The sequence below is a fragment of the Nicotiana tabacum genome, chromosome 21 (genome assembly GCF_000715075.1).
Source record: "Nicotiana tabacum cultivar K326 chromosome 21, ASM71507v2, whole genome shotgun sequence".
Classification (NCBI taxonomy): Eukaryota; Viridiplantae; Streptophyta; class Magnoliopsida; order Solanales; family Solanaceae; genus Nicotiana; species Nicotiana tabacum.
Window position 1 is genome coordinate 38389113 of NC_134100.1, and position 14107 is coordinate 38403219.

General features: G+C 38.7%; 1 protein-coding gene across 2 annotated transcripts; it reads right to left on the reverse strand.

Annotated features, from left to right (window-relative positions):
• Positions 1-2155: 2155 nt before the first annotated feature.
• LOC107798723 (uncharacterized) lies at positions 2156-5078 on the reverse strand. Of its 2 annotated transcripts, none has more exons than XM_075242238.1 (7): positions 4540-5078; positions 4364-4466; positions 4201-4266; positions 3894-4049; positions 3707-3803; positions 3202-3327; positions 2156-2530 (listed from the first exon to the last, which is right to left on the reverse strand). In XM_075242238.1, exons 1-6 carry the CDS (start codon positions 5036-5038, stop codon positions 3208-3210), a joined length of 1041 nt encoding a protein of 346 aa, XP_075098339.1. In that variant the 5' UTR covers positions 5039-5078; the 3' UTR covers positions 2156-2530; positions 3202-3207. The 2 variants fall into 2 exon arrangements, with proteins under 2 accessions (XP_075098339.1, XP_075098338.1); XM_075242237.1 differs by having other exon boundaries at positions 2156-2545.
• Between the last annotated feature and the right edge of the window lie 9029 nt (positions 5079-14107).

The following is a 14107-nucleotide window of genomic DNA, read 5'->3' on the forward strand; positions in this document are numbered from 1 at the left end:
TTGCTCATGAGTCCCCGGTTGCTCTGACCTCGGTCACTTCTCCTTTCAATTATCATAGAGTTCCTCCCGGACCCGCTATTTCTTCGGTCTCCATTATACAACATATACCGATCTCTTTTTGATCTCGGTTTACGATCGATGTCTCTCTTGACTCTGTCGATGGTCCTGACGGGATATATTGACCCTGAAGGGGCCCCAATTGACCCTGGTTTTCAATTGATATCGGTTATGTACATCGACCCAAGTGACAGCTGGATATTCCACCAGGTTCTGTTTCAACTGTTGTGAAGCCAATGAGCTCTGAATATTGAGTCCTTGTGTGAAAGCCTAAACGTCCCAATCATCAGCGACCGCTGGCAGGTCCATTCGTTCCATTTGAAACCGGGACACGAACTCTCTGAGCATCTCGTTATTCTTCTGTTTTACTTTAAAAAGGTTAGACTTCTTGGTATCGACCTTGATAGTCTAGGCGTGTGCTTTCATGAAAGAATCTGCAAGCATAGAAAATGAGTCAATAGAATTAGGAGGTAAGTTGTGATACCATATCATAGCCCCATTTGGTAAGGTCTCTCCGAACTTCTTCAATAAGACAGACTCGATCTCATCATCCTCCAAGTCATTCCCTTTGATGGCACATGTGTATGAGGTTACATGCTCATTTGGGTCGGTCGTTCCATTATACTTAGGAATCTCGGGCATGCGAAATTTCTTAGGGATTGGCTTCAGAGCCGCACTCGGAGGAAAAGGTTTTTGCACGAACTTCTTGGAATTCAGGCCTTTCAATATCGGTGGCGCACTTGGGATTTGGTCTATCCTGGAATTGTAGGTTTCCATCTTTTTGTCATTAGCTTTGATTTTCTTCTCCCCTGATTCTACTCGTTTTGTCAGTTCCTCAAGCATCTTTATGATCTCGGAGTTAGCCCCAGATTCATTTTCATTTGACCTCTCTACGACCGGTTCATCCCTGCGGGTAGCTTCCCGGGGTGGATCAGGTTCAACTCTGCTCGGTGCGCGACGTTGATTCTGTAACTGAGCTATCGCCGCTTGTTGTGCCTGCAACAATTCGAAGATCACCCTTAGACTGATCCCGTCTTCGCCAATATTTTGTGTATTTTGAGCCGCCGATCGGGCTCCACCGCGAACGCCATTCTCGGGGTCGGTAGGTAGGTCTGTGTCGATATCTACATGCGAATTAGCGTCAATTGGGTCTACAACCGGAATTCCGATGGGATCAACGGGAGGTATCTCGTCACCGGACACTATGTTGTTATTTTCACTGTGATAACCAGACTCGTTGTCAACATATAGGGGTGCTGATTGAGAGTTCGACATTTTGAGTTTTAACATGAAATTAGAGACACTTCAAAGAACAAGTGTAAAGTAGTGTGTGTTAAGGAGATTTGTATCAAATAACCACTATTATCCTTAGCCCCACGGCGGGCGCCAAACTGTTTACCCTCAAAATCGGATAACAATTAAATTTATAAGTGGTTTTAAGAATACGTGGACTAACTTGATACAAAATGATAAATTAGATCGCAATTGAAATAAATAATGATAAAGTAAATGCAAACCACTCGAATTGAACAGTTTCAGCCTTGAAAGGTTAGCCACCCTCGAGCCGAACGTATTTCGATAGATATCAAGACAGGGGAATAAGAACTTAAAGAGAATAATAATGTATTGCTTTAGAATGTGTGTTACAATGTGTCCAATGAATTACAGACTCCCCTTATATAGTAGAGGAGTCCTACTTTAGGTAAAATTCTATAAAAGGTAAAAATCCATAGATTAGTTGATTGCCAATTCCTTACTGTTACGCGCGGAGATTCCCGTCGTAATATCCGACCGGTTACGGATATTTCGATTTCCGTGCTGGTTATGCTAATAATGTTTCTTCGAGCTCGATCGGAGCTAAGGTCGACTCCGGGATTACGGACTCAATGTTCTCGAAGGCAGGCATTCTGACCCCGGGTTCTAGATCGATGGGACTCGGGGTCGATATTTAGTCTTTGGTTGTCACGTTCCGATCCTATCCTGCCATGTCGTAGGCGAGCTCGATTTCGACCGTATATAAAGATTTAATTTTTCGGCGCCCGAAGTTTGACTTTTTCGTGAATTGAGATATTAACACACACATGGTTGAATAACTATAAGATAAAATTGTAACTTTATTAATACAATAAATAAATTAAAGTTTACTCACTATGTGTAAAATTAACCCAAGAAAATGAGGTAGAGAAGATTCTAACTCATGTATTCTTATAATTCATCGAGGTACATGTAAAATGTATTACATACACACACACACAAAAAAATAGCATGTACAAGCCTCAATATATCACTATTAGCTACTGCTAATGGGTAAAGTAGTAGTAACAAAAAAAAATTATAATCAACGAACGGCAGCGCTACTAACTTCCTTTGAGTGCTTTTTGAACTATGATCAGCTTACTCACTCATTGATTTGATCGAGTTGAAATAAATTGCCTCTGTGAATTAAATTGATCTCCTCACCTCAGCCACAACACTGAAGTTGCACTCGCTAAAAATACAAACGTTAGAACTCTAAATTATTAGATGAATTAAAGATTGGAATGAAGCTTTTCACGCTTGAATATTCCACAAAATGTTGTCATCAATATTGGTGATTGGCGAGAAGTATAAACGAGAGTGATATAGATATTAATATTGATGCATGTTATCTATAGAATAAGGATTTTTCTGATGATGATGATCAGGTTAATTGAACAGTTAAGTTAAATATTTCTAAATTCTCGTTGGCTGATTAGATAATTTTATAACAATTGCATATATGAGTTTTAGATGCACAAAGTAACTCAAATAAGAAAATTATCAAATTAAATTTCTAGGTCTATTATGTAGAATTTATATATATAATGCAACACAATAAGTAAGAAAAGAAAGAGATGGAAAAGTACTAAAATGTAACACATTAATTAAGTAAGAAAAGAAAAGATGGAAGTAGTATTTCATTTAGGTGCAAGAGAATGGAGTACTGTTACTCAAAATCAAAATGTAAAGAGGTTGTTGCGGATGATATGACAAGGAATAGAAAGCCTAAGATAAGAAAGGAAAAGAAGAGCCCAATATTGGGTTTTGTTATCTGAGTGTTGGATCGACCTATGCATGTGCTACGTACAAAACTTCATTGATCCCATGGCATATTGAGTGACGTACCACAATTTAAAGTTCGTCGTGGTAAAGATCTTCATTCCTACCATTGTCATAGATGGTACTGTAGAAAATACTTTCATGATTGAGTATTTCATCCAATGATAATTTACCATCTTGGTTATCATCAGCCTACATAGCAAAAGAAATGTGTTAAATTATTGAATCAAATATAATGCATAATATATATATATATATATATATATATATATATATATATACTAAGCATTTAATCTGGATAGCTTTAAAAAAAAAATTATACTAGAAAATAATTTGAATTTGGATGATAACTTTTGGAAATAGTTTTTGAGGAACAGTTGTTTCTGGATGTAATGTTTTAAGATTTTTTTTAAAAAAAATTGCAACTCTTTACATATATTGCAACTCCCTTTTTAAAAGACAAAAGGAATCATAGAGAAAAATTTTAACATAATAATAGGAAGAAGAAGAGGTGAAATTTTTAAAAAAATAAATAAAAAGATACTTAATATTAGAACAATTGTAGACTTGCCTCTCGAATCAAATATGTGGTGTAGACTTTAGCGTAGGAGAGTTCTCCAGGGCACAAGTAGTGCAGAATTGGTTTCAATTCCTCCTCTCTCAGGAATCTAGCAAAATCAGTGTTAAAAGATTAATTAATATTTGCTCAACACATATCAAATTGAAACAGGTGAGACGAAGTAAGAATAATTAAGTACTTGTCACTATCGACGTCAAGCTTGGCGAATGCTTCAAGTGGTGTTGGAATATTGGTTCCCCGAGATTCATATTCCAGGTAAGTCTTATAGATGTTGTAAGCACCGTTACTAAATTCCAACCGATTTAGCTTATGATCCCTGTTTACGTCCATCTGCCTGTTAACATAAAGTAATTAAACCACTATTATATTATATTGTTAAGTGTAAAGAAAAATATAAAATTAATTAAGTGTTATGCATTAACAATATAATGAAGCATTTTAAGCACGGCCTAAAATATATTTAATGATGATTGCGGGGTTCTAACCTGATTTTTTCTCGCAACAGCCACCTTTGTATATTTTCGTTCCTGCTATCTTCAGGGTGCAAAAAACTGCACAGGATTCCATTATGATACAACAAAGGTTAAAAGTATGTGATTTGCACAAACACAAGAAGAAGAAAAAGAAAAAAAGGGTTAATGGTATTACTCTCTAAATTCATATAAGTTTAGAGTCCCGTTTCGATCAGCATCAGCATTTCTGAATTGTTCCATCCACCATCCTGCTTCTCCATGGCTGGTTTCATTTCTCTCTGTAAATTAAATTAAAGATGACCAAATGCAATTATATACACATGCAATTCATGATCTTTATTTAAGGATCACCTATGTCTTCATTGGTAAAGTGAGGCAAATATTCAGAGAAAGAAATAGCTCCATCTCCATTATTGTCTCGAAAGTACTCCAATTCTCTCCGAGTTCTATAATGCAGACGATCAATGGCTTGTTGCGTATTCCAAGCTTCCAACTCCTTATACTCAATGAAACCATCTTTTGGTGCAACATCCAAAATAGGGAACAAAACCATTAATCTTAAGCTAGTTTTTAACCTCCCATCATAGTCAAAATATTGATCGTCCTCCTCCTTATAATTATTATGCGATCTACGACTAGACTGGTCTTCTTTATTTCCTTTGGGCTGACGTTGCTCCAATTCGGCAACAAGGGGATCAAATATTGGGTCACGAGTCTTGAGGCCTAATCGTCTGCTTAACCCACGAGGGGTGTAATATGCATTCTCATTTAATTTTAATTGGACGATTAATGGTATTACGAGAAAGACGAAGGCGGTGATTATGGTGGAAATAACCACCACCTTCGACATGTTTTCCTATGTCTCTGCCAACAACTTTTTCTTCCTTTAATCTTAAAACTGTTGTGGCAGTTAGAAGATAAGGGCCAACATGTAAACATCTTTCATTTGTGGTTACTACTCTTTACCGGTTACAATAGTATTTTTCCAAATTAAGGATCACATACATTTACAATAGTTTTTCAAGATTATTTCCAAAATTAATTCCTATACAACTAAATTTAATAGCTACAGGAATTATTTTTTATCCTCTTTTATTTCAACAATTGTCAAAGTTGACAATTTTCTACCTTGATTATCAGATGATCCATTCTACCAAGAAAGTAATGTAGGCATATAAATTTAATTTAAATTAAATTCATAAAATAATTTGGACTATATTTTACATTCAATATATATTGGTCCAAATAAATATTACGGGCTAACATAATTGAATCAATTATATAAGTCTAATACATGGATTAAATAAATAAGTCGTAATCCATTGGGTTAGCCCAATTAATTGGGCTAAAGTGATAAGCCCACTTCATTAAGCCCAAGATATCATCTTCCTAGAGGCCCAGTTTGGTGCCACATGTCAAATGACGTGGCACGCCAAGTCAAACGAAAGAGCCAATAGGATCGTGCCACGTGTCAAAATGACAAGGCATGCCAAGTCAAATTAAAAGGCCAATGAAACCGCGCCACGTGTGCAAGTGATATGTTCTGGCCAATCAAATACTGCCTTGTCACACTTTAATTTAATTGGTCGGAAAGAGTTTGTTCTTATCATAACTCTTCCCTTCCACAACTATAAATAAGGGTCTTCATAACCCAGAAAAGACACCAGAAGTTATAACAAGAAGCAAGAAAGAGCTCGTGGATCAAACGCTGCAATTTTCTCCATAAGTTTCAAGCTTCAAGCAATCAAGTTCAAGTTCAACAATCAAGTTCAAGCTCAAGAACAAAGAACAAACCAAGTTCAAGCTTAAGAACGAAGTACAAATCAAGTTCAAGCTCAAGAACGAAGTAAAATCAAGTTCAAGCTCAAGAACGAAGAACAAATCAAGATTCAAGGAGTACAAGTTCAAATCAAAGATCGTGCTAGTTGAATTCAAGATCATCGTCCGTGGCAACAAATATAGATTCAAGATCAAGCTTGAAGGCCCTTGAATTTATATTGGAAAAGTAGAATCAGAGGAACCATAGAAATTGTAACACTCAAATATTTGAAATAAAATACCACGATTGTTGTAATATTTTTCGGTCTTGATTTTATTTTCTCGACGAAAATTTATTGTCTACAAATTCTGGCACGCCCAGTGGGACAATCTCTACCTCTCATATCTACTTTCCGATCAGCAAAATTCAAGAACATCAAAATATCTTCAAAGAAAATCAACCCCAGATCAACTTCCATCAAGGCTGCTAATTCCAGGTTTATGCTGATGTGAAAAGCATCCTCGATGTTACCTTTGGAAGCTTTGGACCAGTTACGAGGAGCAAAGCAAGCTCTTTGGGACAAAAAGCACTCCAAGTGTCGTCCGCATCAACCCCTGTTTTTGAATCTTCATCCTCAAAAGGAGCAAGATCTTCTACGAACGTATCCGAAGGAGGAAGCGATATTGCTGCAAAGATCAAGAAAACTCTAGCTCTGCTTGACCTCTCCGGATCCAAGAACTCTATTGTGAAGGAAGATGGTGATATTTCAAGTGATGGATCTTCCCCACTCACACCGCATATCGTGAGCCATTCTGTGTGACAATCCGTGCTACTCCCCATCATCCACAACACTCATGCAAGCCATGGTGACAAACACTTCATCTGTGGAAGAGCAGTTGACAAACTTGACGGAAGTAATCGCTGGCTTGACCAAGTGCATGCAAAATCAAGATGTTATAATTGACAAGCTAACAGACATGGTAGGAATCTTGATGGAAGAAGAATCCACCCATGCACCTGGCAAACTCCCAGAAGTTCAAGAGATTGATCCTCCCCCACAACAAGTTGCATCCACTAAGAAAATTCCAGTCTCTTCGGAAGGGATGATTCCAATCAATCAACTAAAGGAGTTCATTGAAGGGACTATAAAAACAAATATGAAGTTGCTTCCAAGTCCTCCTTTACCTACGCAAAGCCGTACACTTCAAGGATCGATATGTTAAAGATGTCTGCTGGCTATCAACCTCCAAAATTTTAACAATCTGATGGCAAAGGCAATCCAAAGCAACATGTGGCGCACTTCGTTGAGACATGCAACAATGCTAGGACTTATGGAGATTACCTCATCAAACAGTTTGTCCGCTCATTAAAAGAAAATGCTTTTGATGGGTACACAGACCTCGAGGCTGGATCTGTTGATAGCTGGAATAAACTAGAGCAAGAATTCCTCAATCGATTTTATAGCACGAGACGTACTGTGAGTATGATAGAACTTATAAATACTCGTCAACGAAAGGGTGAACCAGTTATCGACTTTATCAATTGTTGGAGGAATGCAAGCCTCAGCTGTAAAGACAGGCTTAGTGAAGCTTCGGGCATAGAGATGTGCATCCAAGGCATGCATTGGGGACTTCGCTACATCTTGCAAGGTATCAAGCCTATCACAATTGAAGAACTTACGACTCGTGCCTATGACATGGAGTTAAGCATGGCCTTCGCTAGAAACAAAAGGCTGCTTATCTATGAGCCTCGCAAAGGGAACGACAAGCAAGAAGACAGGAAACGGAGAAAGTTTGCACACAAGTCTGAAAATAAAGAAGCTATGAATGTCAACACATCACCTGTGAAGTTCACAATAAAGGTGAGCAAGAAGCAGAGTACGAAATCCACTTCTTTTCAAGATAAACCAAGTGGAAAGTTGACTCTAAAAGAAATGCAAGTGAAAGAGTACCCATTTCTGGATTCTGATGTGCCCGCAATTTTTGAAGAACTCCTCGAGTTAAATCTCATTGAGCTTCCGGAGATGAAACGGCCAGATGAAGCTGGTGAAATAAATGACCCAAATTACTGCAAATACCATCGACTCGTGATCCACCCTCTCGATAAGTGCTTTATCTTCAAGGACAAAGTTATGGACTTGGCCCGTGAAAAAAAGATCGTGCTTGAAGATGAGAAGGCAAGTGCGAACCAAGTCTCTATCACCTTTGGCTCATTCAGTCTAGATGAGCTATGCAGTTTAAAAGAAATCAAAGATGAAGAATTACTGGAGAATAACGAAGTCGAAGTAGACGACCATGATGATGATAAAGTTTGGACGTTGGTGACTCGCCATAGGCGCCACAAAAGGATCCCACGAAATGAATCAATAAAACAACCAACAAGGAAAATGATGGCGAAAAGACCAAAGAGACAGAATCCAGTTAAGAATTTGAATAAAGCAAAAGTGAAGGTGCACCATCCTCAAAAGCCACGACATCCAGTGACCTTGGAGGAGTTCTTACCAAGTTGGTTCCGCACGAAGATTTCCCATGAAGGTATTGGTGCCTCTTGTTGCCATACTGACAAAGGGGAAGAAAAGTGTGATGACCTACCATCGACACCATCTTCGGAAAAGCTCATCGAGTCCATTCCTCAAGAAGTTAATGCTTGTGAGAAAAAAATTATATTCACAAATGACGATCTTCTACTAGGTGACACTTCTCATAACCACCCGTTGTACCTGGTTAGCTATATGTGTGATGAAAGGGTAAATCGAATTTTGGTTGATGGAGGATCCTAAGTGAACATCTTTCCAATTCGTACTGTGAAAGAACTTGGTATTCCCATGAACGAACTCTCGGAAAGTCATGTGATGATTCAAGGATTCAACCAAGGGGACAAAGAGCCATAGGTGCTATCAGGTTGGGAATCACCATTGAAGATGTGCAATCAAGTGCATGGATGCATGTGATCGATGTAAAGACTTCATACAACGTCTTGCTTGGAAGGCCTTGGATACATTAGAATAAAGTAGTTCCATCTACCTACCTTCAATGTTTAAAATACTACGAGGGTGAAGTAGAGAAGAAGAAGATAGTTGCTGATGATGAGCCATTCACCGAGGCTGAGTCACACTACGCCGATGCAAAGTTCTACTTGAAGAACCACATTGTGAAGGAGCTAAAAGCTTATGATGTCATGAAAAGCACGAATGATGAGCCCACAACTAAAAGAGCTGAAGTGACTGCTGGTAGAGCCAAAGCTATTACTGAAGAGGTAAAACCTAACTTGAATAAATCTTATAGAGGGGATATTGCGTCTTATGGCAAGAAAGTAACTCCTGTGCTCCAATATGTCCCTAAAAGGAAGAAAGATGAAGGTGAATCATCTAATCTCCAAACTAACATGCTAAATGAGTTAACTCTTCCGATAAAACAAATTAAGGCAGTAAATTTATCCTCAAATCCACTTGCAGGGTTTGTGGCCCAAAATTATTTGCAGAATGTGGCACTCCCTACAAAGCAAACAGATAAAGGTTTTGATCCTAACGCTTACAGGCTATTTGCAAAAGCTGGATACAATCCCAATGAGCCGTCAAAGTTAGGGAATCTCCCATCAGAAACTGCGACGAGGTAACCATGTGAAGGTTTGGGATTAGGGGTGTACATGGACCGGGTTGGTTCGATTTTTATAAAAACTAAACCAAACCAACTGTATCAATTTGGATTGGTTCGGTTTTGTCGGGTTTTTCGGGTTTTTCGGGTTTTTTGTTACTTAAATATTATTTCAATCTTGTTTTGATAAATATTTGATAAGTAAATATATATTTAGTAAAAATATAAAATATTGACAAACATATTATCGATTAAAATATTCTTATGAGAGAATTCTATTAGTAACACATAATAGTTATTTTTTTAGTCGTCTGACAATAATTTTTCGTTGATGTACACTTCTAGGTTAACCGAATTTAGTAATTAAATATAAAAATCTATATGATACCTAAATATTAATAATCACTTCACATTCGAAAAATATATAAGAATTTAATAGATCTTAACATATGATATGAATATTGAAGAACAAAGAGATAGACACATTTAAGTAACACTTGATAAGAAAGTGATCATACAACCCATTATTTAAGGTCAATAAATATGGAGCACTTCATATTCTATTAAAATTTATATCCCGCAAGAGAATCCCAAATATTTCTAGACATTTTTTAAAGAAAATTCAATATAAAATCTTAAAAGTATATATAAAAATTATATATTTATATGTCGGGTTGGTTCGGGTTTTTTTTACTCAATACCAAACCAAATCAAACCAAACCAAGTCGGGTTTTTAAATCGGTTTGGTTTGACTTTTCGGTTTGGTACAATTTTTCGGTTCGGTTTGTACACCCCTATTTGGGATACAAGCAATCGTCACCAGTGCGCATCTCCATAAGAAGGGCGAGCAACAATTATATCACCGTAGAAAATGAATCTGCCGCTTCTAACAAGCCTTCTATCTTTGATCGACTTAGAAAATCAACTGTGAGGACTTCCGTGTTCGAGAGATTGGGTCCATTAAAGAAAGGGAATAGGTTCCAGAGAAATTATCGAAATACAAGAACACCCATTTTTCCCAAAATTCAGAAGATCTCTAAGGATTTCCAAAGTCTGGTTCCTTTTAGAATGAGGCGACAAACAAAAGTCATGGTTTCGTGTGATGAGGTACTAAAGGTGAAGCCACACAATGTGTTCTACAATAAAGAACGTGATGAAGATGAAGAAAGTGCGAGTTCTTCGTATCATGTCACTACACAAGGCGAGCACGGTGTTTCATCTCTAATGGAGGATGACGAGAAATTGGAGGATGTTTCACTGTGTTATCACGTGTCCTTGAATGATGGGGACCCTCAAGAAGATGAAGATGTGAAAGATGCTCCCCCAGAACTTGAAGAAGGGGTGAAGGCAACGATTGATGCCTTAAAAGAAGTTAACCTTGGCACAGATGAAAAACCAAGGCCCACATACCTAAGTGCTTTACTAGCATGAAGAAATCACTTATATCGAGTTACTCAAGGAGTTCAAAGATGTCTTCGCTTGGAGTTACAAAGAGATGTCTGGCTTGGACCCTAAAGTAGCAGTTCATCACCTTGCAGTCAAGAATGGCGCTCGTCCTGTTAAGCAAGCCCAAAGGCGCTTTAGGCCGGACTTGGTTCCCTTGATCGAAAGTGAAGTTAACAAACTCATTGAATCTAGCTTTATTCGCGAAGTTAAATACCCAACATGGGTCTCAAGTATTGTCCCTGTAAGGAAGAAGAATGGCCAGATTCGGGTGTACGTTGACTTTAGAGATCTCAACAGTGCGTGTCCCAAAGATGAATTCCTGCTTCCTATTCCAGAGCTGATGATCGATGCTACTACTGGGTACGAGGTAATGTCATTTATGGACGGTTCATCGGGCTATAACTAAATTTGCATGGCGCCAAAAGCTGAAGCTTACTGCATTCCGTACCTCCAAGGGTATTTATTGCTACAAGGTAATTCCTTTTGGCTTGAAGAACGCTGGTGCTACTTACCAAAGGGCTATGCAGAATATTTTTGATGATCTTCTCTACAAGAATGTCGAATGCTATGTTGACGACTTGGTGGTAAAATCAAGAGAGAAGAGGGATCACTTGAAAGACTTGAGAATGGTGTTTGAGTTGCTCCGGAGGTACCAACTTAGGATGAATCCATTGAAATGTGACTTTGGAGTTACTTCTGAAAAGTTCCTTGGTTTCATTGTCCGACATCGTGGGATCGAAATTGATCAAGCCAAAGTGGATGCCATTTTGAAGATGCTTGAGCCTCGCGATATTCATGAATTGAAAAGTCTTCAAGGAAAGCTAGCATACCTTAGGAGATTCATCTCAAACCTAGAATACCTTAGGAGATTCATCCCATCTATAAACATAATGGATGGGAAAACAAACTTTGACCTGATCAAGTTGGAAGAACACGAAATCTTATTCAAACCATGATAAATACTCGCCAAAACTAGGACCACAAGGCTAGTCTTTCACCCGCTTGCCATCATGCTTGCCATCTTAAAAGTCTCAGGATGAATGAAGTTCTCTGCCTTATAGGGAAACACAAAAGCACATAGCCAACATGATAACAAGGCTACTAAATATGTTTCATTTTTCTTGTCAGACCTCACCCTAAGCTTGGAGAATATAGCTTCTTGATCACTCGACCACCTAGTTGTCTTGGGAATAACTCCGTTAGGATTATGTGTCAACTTTAGGTGCGCAGATTTCTTTTTCTTTCGTAGTGGGGTAGGTTTATATATTAAAGCTTTCTTATACCAAAAATTTATTCACTTGCTCAAGGAGACCTTTTGGTTAATACATGTACCTTCCTTAAGGTGATGGAAGGCAGCAAATAAACACTCTCAAGATCGAGGAATAAATCTCATATGTTTTTCATCTAAACCGATGAGTTCTCTTGTCTCAGGTACCACTTCTTCGTACGGAAAACCCACAATGGGTAGACCTCAAAGGATATGTAAGTCCCAAAGAGAGATAGACAGTTCCCCAGCTGATGTAAGAAGCGTGTTCATATTGGAGAACCAAGCTTCACAAAATTCTTGCAAAATGTCTGAGTTTCGATCATAAGCGAAAAGTGAGGCATATACAACATCATAAATCTTTGCTGTACTCAGGATTTATTGGCTTCCACCAAGTATATCTTCAGGCATTCCCAATATCCTGGAATATGACGATACTCGCCCTCGATTGTTGATGTGTTTCCCCAACGTATTTCTCCTTGAATTATGCGACGCCCTAAGTTTGGAAGGATGCTAGCCATGCTTGGCGATGGATTGGCGCTTGGAGAGACCAAATCTTGGACAATGGATTAGAAGTAGAATTGTGCTCCAAGGTCCAGTTTTCTACATGAAACGAGTTCCTCAAAGAAATCCATGAGGTTGTATACCGGCCAACTTGTGGGGTGTGAACCAAAAGCTTAGTTTATTCTATGCCATCTTGAGTCTCGATTACGAGATATCTAAGTTTGGAGGAAGGTGACGTATAGTCTCTGATATTTGCCATCTCTTCGGGCTGTAAAGGACAAAAAAAATCATCAAAGTCCAAATCGAGAATATTAGAATGGGCACAAAGGTCTAAATGGATGAAATGGCCTCCGGTTTTCGGGCGGGGATGAATATCCATCTCTTCACACCCTGAGAGTAATCTCTTCGATAGTCGGGCCACCTTGAGAGTAATCTCTTCGATAGTCGAGCCACCTTGAGAGTAATCTCTCCGATAGTTGGGCCACCTTGAGAGTAATCTCTCTGATAGTCGGGCTACCTTGAGAGTAATCTCTCCGATAGTCGGATAATCTTGAGGGTAATCTCTCTTATAGTCGGGTCATTTTGAGAGTAATCTCTCCGATAGTCAGGCCACCTTGAGAGTAATCTCTCCGATAGTCGGGCCACCTTGAGAGTAATCTCTCCAATAGTCGGTCCACCTTGAGAGTAATCTCTCCGATAGTCGGACCACATTGAGAGTAATCTCTCTGATAGTTGGACCACCTTGAGAGTAATTTCTCCGATAGTCGGGTCACCTTGAGAGTAATTTCTCCGATAGTCGGGTCATCTTGAGAGTTATCTCTCTGATATTCGGGCCACATTGAGAGTAATCTCTCCGATAGTCGAGCCACATTGAGAGTAGTCTCTCCGATAGTCGAATCATCTTGAGAGTAATCTCTCTGATAGTCGGGCCACATTGAGAGTAATCTCTCTGATAGTTGGGCCACCTTGAGAGTAATCTTTCTGATAGTCAGGTCGTCTTGAGAGTAATATCTCCGATAGTCGGGCCACATTGAGAGTAATCTCTCTAATAGTCGGGTCACCTTGAGAGTAATCTCAAAATAGAAGGGTAAAGTCACATTCAATCTAGTGGTTCCTAATCGTCAAAGCCAGAAGTCGAACTGACTTGAGGTGTCCGCGGTTGATGCTCAGTTAACGTGAGAGTTATGGGTTTATAAAGGTTATGAAAGAGAGCACTCTAAAAAAAAATTCCGATGTGGGATTAGATGCTAAGAGAGGCGGTGGCAGGTGCTCGTTTTCCTAGGCAGAGTAGAATCCTTTTCTTGTTATGATTTCATTTGGAATATAATTTGGCTGTGTATCTCCAATCTAATT

Coding starts and splice junctions, on each gene's coding strand:
- LOC107798723 (XM_075242238.1), bottom strand. CDS start 5,038: ATGTCGAAGGTGGTGGTTATTTCCACCATAATCACCGCCTTCGTCTTT. Junction 4,267..4,363: donor AACTTATATGAATTTAGAGA/GTAATACCATTA, acceptor AATCCTGTGCAG/TTTTTTGCACCCTGAAGATA. Junction 4,050..4,200: donor CTGTTGCGAGAAAAAATCAG/GTTAGAACCCCG, acceptor TTATGTTAACAG/GCAGATGGACGTAAACAGGG.